At 42.0% G+C, this 8,195-nt stretch overlaps 1 protein-coding gene across 1 annotated transcript; it reads left to right on the top strand.

Moving 5' to 3' along the window:
- LOC143275771 (uncharacterized) lies at positions 1-6,900 on the top strand. Its single transcript, XM_076580053.1, has 4 exons — positions 1-102; positions 1,072-2,308; positions 3,081-3,526; positions 4,654-6,900. Exons 2-4 carry the CDS (start codon positions 1,075-1,077, stop codon positions 5,128-5,130), a joined length of 2,157 nt encoding a protein of 718 aa, XP_076436168.1. The 5' UTR covers positions 1-102; positions 1,072-1,074; the 3' UTR covers positions 5,131-6,900.
- The last annotated feature ends 1,295 nt before the right edge of the window (positions 6,901-8,195 follow it).

Raw genomic sequence — 8,195 nt, 5'->3', positions numbered from 1 at the left:
AGAACGACAACTCTCATAGTGGTGTCGGCTGGTGCGAATCTCAGATTTCTCACAATTTTGCATTCCTCCATAAATTCTTCCATTGGTGCTGAGGTGTTGAAGGTAAGATGTCGGTATCGAAACACACCGTTTCTTATAGTGGGAAGTACATGTCAATAGTTCATGTCAGTACCACTGCAAAAGTTGACTTTGTTTTTAACTTGACACGAATTGTGCAAATGTTGCCAGACAGAACATACATCAGATTACTTAACAGTTACTGATTATTTCCTGATTGAGCACAGTTGACTGACTATTATTTAGATTTGTTGAAAATATCGAATTAAAAGCATTGAAAATAGCTGATTCACTTGCCATAAAGTCGGTCACTTATAATTTCCATTCTTGAAAGCACGATCGTCCAATGACTTGAATACCACATTTACCAGTCACAAGGATGTTTAAAAAACATGTTTATTGACATTACGAGTCTCTGTGTGTCGCTCTGAGTCTCTGTCTCTGTGTGTGTGCCTCTTTCACTCTCTCCCTCTCTACTATTTATCTCTGGAAAAACAAAAAAAATGATCAAAATATATTACTGAAAGTGACATAACTATTATTTGATAAAAGGGGGTAAAAATCATTGAGTAAAAAAGAAAACAATCTTTGCATTGGCTGAGTTGTTTTATTAGTGAATGTCACAAACCATCACTACCATTTCTGAATCTTTTCCAGCCAACTGGTAAATTTTGACTTTATTGTTTTTACCTGTCACCTGATACTGCAGGTCAGTTGTTTTCAAATTGTCTTGTTGTTTTTACCTTTCTTGCCAATTCATGATGTGTTTTTATCATTATGGATACTTATATAGTGTCTTACTTCGAGCAGAAGCCAAGCTATAAGCATTTTATAAATTATACAAAATCATTTGAAACAACAGACTGCCTGCCTTATTAGAGCTGATTGACAGCTGTCTTTAGGCGCTCATCATTCATTGTCATTCATGTGTCATTCACTCAGTCTTTCAATTACACACACACACATGTGTATTTGACATGGCACATCTTATACCGCTGTGTCTTATTGTGACAGACAATGGCCAGGAGGATGGATGGACACCACCTGAGGATCATCCCTCTCAAGGTGAAGTTGGAGCCTGAAGTACTGTCATCCTCACCGGACGTCCCCAACTTTTTGTTTGACTTTCCACGGGGCAGCCCTTCCTCTGCCCCATCCTTCCTGTCTGACCAACACAATGCCATAGATGAAGCAGTCTCCTCACCATCTGACCCAACTGGCTGGCATGGCAAAACACCGCAAGTTGATGATAAGGAGTCAGTGAAAAGCACCAGCTGGACGGGTAACAGTCCAGGTATTCCCTCTCAGGAGTCAGAAGAAGGAAGGGTTGTTCAAATAAAAATGGAACCTGATGAAGGAGAGGTGACCGGAGTGCACCACCGCTGTGTATGGAGTGACTGTGACACCACCTCTGCTACAGATGGCACTGACCATCAGGTGGTAGGTGAAGGCAGCAGCAGCCACTTGGAGCCACGGGAACAGGACCGCCTGGAAGAACTGTTCCACAGCTTCACCTCTGACAAGGAGGCCATGCTGCACATGGTGAAGGTCGAGGCGGAGAAAGAAGATATGCTGGACACGTATTCAGTCCTCAGTGAAGACACAAACACCCCAAACAAAAACATGCTGGATACATATTCAGCCTTCAGTGAAGAAAAGTACACACCCAAGAAAGATATGCTGGACATGTATTCAGCTCCCAGTGATGACAAAAACACCTCAGACACCCCCACTTCTGCAGACTGCCAGACACATCAAGCCAATGGGTCCCTTACTGAGGACTGTGCCGGTGACTCAGCAGGAACTTCTACAGACCCCAACACTAGCACCGCAGCCAACACCGATAATAACATCATCACTAAAACTGAGGAGGATCTGTATGGGGGAGACACAGAAGAGGAGGAGCAGGAAGAAGACAAAGGCTATGTGTGCGATGACTGTGGCAAGGCCTTCCCTACAGCCTTCAAACTCAAGCAGCATTCCCATGTTCACGTGGCACAAGGACGCCTCTTCAAGTGTGAGATGTGCAACAAGAAGTACCTGCGGGCATACAACCTCAAGAACCACATGCGCTCTCACTCAGGGCTGAAGGCGTTCCAGTGCCAAGTGTGCCAGGGTCGCTTCACCACCAAGTACTCTCTAGACGTTCACCTGCGCACACACAGCGGGGAGAAGCCATACGGCTGTGACCAGTGCCCTGCCAGGTTTGCGCAGAAAGGAGACCTCACCATCCATAAGCGTAAACACTCGGGTGAGTAACCTACCAATAGAGGCAACAGGTGCGGTGACTGAATGGTTAGAGCACTGAATTCTCACCATCCACAAGTGTAAACACTTGGGTGAGATACAAACCAAGAGCAACCGCAGGTGTATTGACCGAATTGTCAGAGCAAAGGTCTGTCCACAGAAAGGAGTACATGTGATGGGCATAGTGGCCAAATGGTTAGAGGGCTGGATTCTCACCCAAATTTCCTGAGTTTGGCACCTGGTTTCCATGCACTTGGTGGGTGAAGGGTGCAGGTTTTTCCAGATCTCCCCGGTCATCATACTTGAACAGCTTCCAGAGCCTGAACCCTGAACCCCGTTTGTGTGTACACACATGCAGAAGATCAGATACACATGTTAAGATAGTGTTATTCATGTCAGCATTTGGTGAGTTACGAGAAAAAAAAACCCCAACTATGCAGGTGAGAAGCCCTACCTGTGGATGAATTATCTGCTTTTGCTGCAAGTCTGTCACAAAAAAACAAATGTCTTCAGCTCTGCTCATGGTGTATAATTTGTTTTTGTTTCAATACTGTCACTGATCAAAGCAAATTATTTTGTTTGCAGTTGAGAATCTGTAATTGAAGTGTATAATCTGTTTAAGCTGCAAGACTGTCACTGAAAAAACAAAGTTGTTTGCTGGTGAGACGCCCTACTTGTGGTTTATATATATAATCTGTTTTTGCAGGTGTGAAGCCCTGCTTGTGTATAATCTGTTTTGCTGCAAGACCATCACCAGAAAATGGACTTGTTTTCAGGTGAGAAGCCCTACCTGTGCCACATCTGCAAGATGCGCTTCGCCGCCTCCACCCGCCTGAACAAGCACCTGCGTGTGGTGCACCACGGGATCAAACCTCACCAGTGCTCTGTGTGCCAGTCCCGGTTCTCCACCGCAGGCCACCTGTCTGCCCATGTCAAGACCCACACAGGTGAGAAGCCATTCCGCTGCGAGTTCTGCAACCGCTGCTTCATCGATACCACCAAGCTAAGGATCCACCTGCGCTCCCACACTGGTGACCGCCCCTACCAGTGCACTGTGTGCTCTGCCCGTTTTGCCCGCACCACCATCCTGAATAGTCACATGACCATCCACACTGGTGTCAAGCGCTACCAGTGTGAGCACTGTCCTGCCAAGTTTGGGGCACACTCTGCATGGCTGGTGCATACACGTCGACACCTGGGCGTGAAAAACTACGTTTGCCAGGTAGTAGTCTCCAGTTTTACATCTTTTCAATTTTAGAGATATTATATGTTAAAAAAAAAAAAAAAAAAAAAAAGGTGGGGAAAAGGGAGTGGAACAGGAAATGAAAAGTGATTGATGAAGATGTGCATAAAATCCTGCACAGGTGTATGTGTGTGTGTATGTGTATGTGTGCTTGTGTGTATGTGTGTGAGGGAGTGTGTGTGGGGCAGAGAGATAGAATGTTGGGAAAAAAGGAACATATGTGTGCGTGCCTGAAATCAGATTGAATGACACAGGAAACAAATGATGAGCTCTACCCAGGTAGGCAGCCTGTTGTGTAAATGACCCCGTGTTTGTGAAGCGCTTAGAGCTTGGTCTTCGACTGAGGATAAGCGCTATATAAGTATCTATATCAATCAGTCAGTCAATCAGTCAAACAACTTTGACAAATGTCATATTGGACTGTGCTGTAAACCTTCTACAATAGCAGATAACATCTTGAAATTTGTATAGTTAGTTATTTTTAAGTGAGCCTTAAAAAGGTTTTGTAAAATTGATTTTAAACTCTTAACATTTAAAGTCATTACTGAACTCAGTTAAAAAAGTAGACGCATGATAAAATTTCATTGCATATTTGATTGATTGATAGTTTCCAGTTTATGGATGTTATTAGGTTATCATTTGAAACTTTGCCATTTTGCTGGTATAGATTATTGTTTTGAAACTTTGCCATTTTGCTGGTACATTCCCCTGAATTTTCTTCAGACACTTGTCTGCCAGTACAGTGTCCATGAGGATGTGAGTACGAATCCCAGTCTTGCCCTTTTCCCCAAAACTCAGCTTTAGCTTTAAGTCATTCAGATGAGACGATGAGCCAATGTCCCATGTGCAGCATGCACTTGGCACACTGAAAAAGAACCCATGGCAACAAAAGGGTTGTCCTCTGGCAAAATTAATCAGAAGAAATCTACTCTGATAGGAACACAAATATAAAGGCTTGCACTCAAGGCCTGACTGACACGTTGGGTTATGCTGTTGTCAAGCATCTGCATAGCAGCTTTGGTGTAGAATATATAGATTTGTTGGAACGCAGTAATGCCTGCCAAAAAACTGAAATCAAAACCATTCTATGCTTGTATACCTGCCAGGTGTGCGAGGCGAGGTTCGTGGACTCCCCGTCCCTGAAGCTCCACATGCGGACCCACACTGGGGAGAAGCCGTACTGCTGCACTCTTTGTCCTGCCCGATTCACCACCTCCAGCAACATGAGGAAGCATGTGCAGACCCACCTCAAGCTCAAGCCTCATGAATGTGCTCGCTGCGGCCGCAAGTTCACCACCAAGGAAAACCTCGACGTCCACATGCAGCGCCACCTGGGCATCACGCCACACAGCTGTGACAAATGTGACCGGCGCTTCACAGAGTTGCGCGATCTCAAGAAGCATATGCGAGTGCATGACCGAGAGAGGCCCCACGCATGTCGCTGGTGTAAAGGCAAGTTCACCTCCAGCCACAACTTGAAACGACATACTAGACGATCTCATCCTGAAAAAGATGCCAAACAGTCTCATCCCCGAGTGAACGCCTCACAACTGCAACAGGTTAAGCTAGAACCTGGCATATAAGAGATAATCAGCAGTATATATAAGATCTCAAGGCTCAGGATGACCTTCAGAAGGAGAAGTCAGAGAATGAAAAAGCTTGAATAGAGTACGTCATTGTTTGCTGTGTAGGTTGTCACAAAGCAGCTAAGGACTATCCCTGGGTACTGTAGTTCAGTGATCTCATTACAGTTTTGATATAATTTGAAACAAGAGGCACAACCGCAGAGTGGTAATCTGATGGTCCTGGGTTCTTCTTCTTCTTCGTTTGTGGGCTGCAACTCCCACATTCACTCATACGTATATGAGTGGGCTTTTATGTGTATGACTGTTTTTACCCCGCCTTGTATAATGATAATAATATTTTATTTTTATATAGCGCTGTAATACAAGCATAAGCAAGCTCTAAGCGCTTTACAATCCAGTACCTAAAGTAAAACAAGAAAGCAAATAAAAAGTAGTAGAAACATAAAACAGAATCATTAATATTATAAAAACACAATGCATAAAACTCACAAAGTAACATACTATCAATACTATAACTGTTACACTCCACTCACATTAACACACATGCACAGACACACACATGATTAAATGGCTGAGATGACAGCAATTTTCACTTAAAATATATACATGTAAAAAGGAACATAATTGTAATCTGCATGCCACAGATTTTGTAAAAATTGTAAAATAAAATTTTGGATAGAAAAGGTAATAGGGGTAAAAATCGGGTCATTCTCTCTTTCACATGGTGTCTTGATAGATAAGGGTAGGTCATTAATATATGCAGAAAATAAGATAGGTCCCAAAACAGAACCTTGAGGTACACCATAGTCAATTGGAAATAACATTATTTTGAACCATTTGTGAGCACAAGTTATTTTCTTTGAGAGAGAAAAGATGAGATAAGTTCTTATGTATTCAAAGACAAACCATAAATCTAGAGAGAGAGAGAGAGAGAGCATTTTTGTGTGTATGCTTGTCAGTGTGACTTAGTCCGAGAGATTCAATAATGCCACTTTGTTCATGGCACAATTCACTTGCATCACAATTCACTGTGATCCTGTTACTCAGAAAATGTGGATATTGTTCCTGCGCTTGTTGTCATCCAACTTGCTGAGTGAACTGAGGAAGTCTCAAAGTGTAATGCATACTTACAGAATAAGATTGAACGCAGGGTTCCATGTTCATTTTGTACCTGATTGGAAAAAGACCTTTGGTGCCTTGAGTTAGACAGGCCTTAGAAGCCAGAGTTTATTGGAAGCTGTGGTATCTGTTGCATGTTATGGACACGTAACCAGAATTTATTGAAAGTCATGGTATCTGTTGCATGGGCATATAGCCAGAGTTTATTGGAAGTTACGCTATCTATTGCATGTTATGGACACATAGACAGTTTATTGGAAGTTACAGTATCTGTTGCATGTTATGGACATGCCACTATCCCCAGTAAAAAACAGAGATGTGGTTTCTACAGGTTTAGTGATGTGTATTAATAAACATGTAGTTGAGCAGAATAAATTATATCATCAAATATGGACGAAATGATCTTTCAGATATTTTCAGTTATTGTTGAGCTGATGTCAAAAGTTTAAAAAATGTGTTTTTGTTTGGACATTTTGGGATGATTTTTATATTGTTCTTTATTTTGATGATAGATCAGTGTCTGTAAATGCTTATCAAAAATAATTTTGTGGTGACTGGTTAAATGAATGTTAAGCTGTTGTTGTTTGTAAACTGAATCTGTGTGACAATCATCAGCAAACATGAATCAGTGAACGGTGCTTTATCATGACTGTCTTAGTATATTCACCAATCTTTGTGGTCAGATGTTGTTGATGTTCCTTTTTTGCTAAATAGCTTGAATATTCATCATTGTAAATGTTGTTGGAGTGTTGGTTGTCAAAGTGGAGAGTTGTGTGGTCAGTGGTTTCTCCACTGCAATGGGAATTCACTTTCAACTTAGTCTTTAGTGAAGGGCTATAACTCTCAAACTAGAAGGCAAGATTATAGTGGGTTTGAGTACTGCAGCTTTGTGGGCTAGTTGGCCTTCACCATCCCAATGCAGACTGCCTGGAGCCCTCTTGGCTGAGAGAGTGGGGATGTCACTTGGGCAAGACATTCTCCATGACATCAAATTCGTAGCCCAGATAGTCCAGACAGCAGCTGCCTCCACTGTTGTTCTGAAATGGTCATAAATGGACACGATTATCTTATTGTTGTTGCTCTGGTGTTTGCTTGCATTTTGCTGTTGAGAGCAGATATGTGCCATTGCTTGTAGAAGGACATGGAAATAAATGCGTATGGGTTCTTCCTCCCACCCCAGATTCTTATGTCCTTTTATGAGCTAAACCTTTGTGATTTGAATGCCATTGTGGAGAACCTTGTGATTGATTTTGATTATTGCAGATGAAAGAAAATTCTTACAGCATGATGGTGCATTTATGTTTCAGAATGGGGTTTTGTGGTATTTTGTGAGTATTTATGTTGCAGAATTGTGGTTTTTGCTTGAATTTTGATACTATTCATTCAGAACGTGACAATCATGATGTGTGATACGTATATCTGTGTGTGGGTGTGCAGTACACCAGTGAGCCTGCATTGGAATATATTACCTTGTCATGAATCACTCTGAACTATCAAAACAGACTGATTCATGACAAGGTAATATATTCCAATGCAGAAAGTGGTCTGGACAGATAAGACACTAAACCAAGGTTCATAGCAACAACAAAAAAGAACCCATGGCAAGAAAAGGGTTGTTTCTTGAAAAATTGTGCAGAAAAATCCACTTTGATACCAAAACAAATACGCTTCCAGGCAGAAAAAAAGGAAGAAAAAAAAGGGTGGCACCATACTGATGTGCTCTCCCTGTGCAGAGCAGCCCAAATTTCACACAGAGAAGTCTGTTGCTACATAATATAATACAATAGAATACAATTCATATTTCTTTACCAGTATTATGGGTGTCTGCAACTCATGAGTTTGACAAAGGGATATGCTTTGAAAGGAAGTGTAGAGGACAATGTTTGTTTCGGACAAAAACAGCATCCTCCTTGGTAAACATCAGATATATATATATATATATA

The sequence above is a fragment of the Babylonia areolata genome, chromosome 2, assembly GCF_041734735.1.
Source record: "Babylonia areolata isolate BAREFJ2019XMU chromosome 2, ASM4173473v1, whole genome shotgun sequence".
Lineage (NCBI taxonomy): Eukaryota > Metazoa > Mollusca > Gastropoda > Neogastropoda > Buccinidae > Babylonia > Babylonia areolata.
This window is presented reverse-complemented; position numbering and strand designations above follow the sequence as displayed.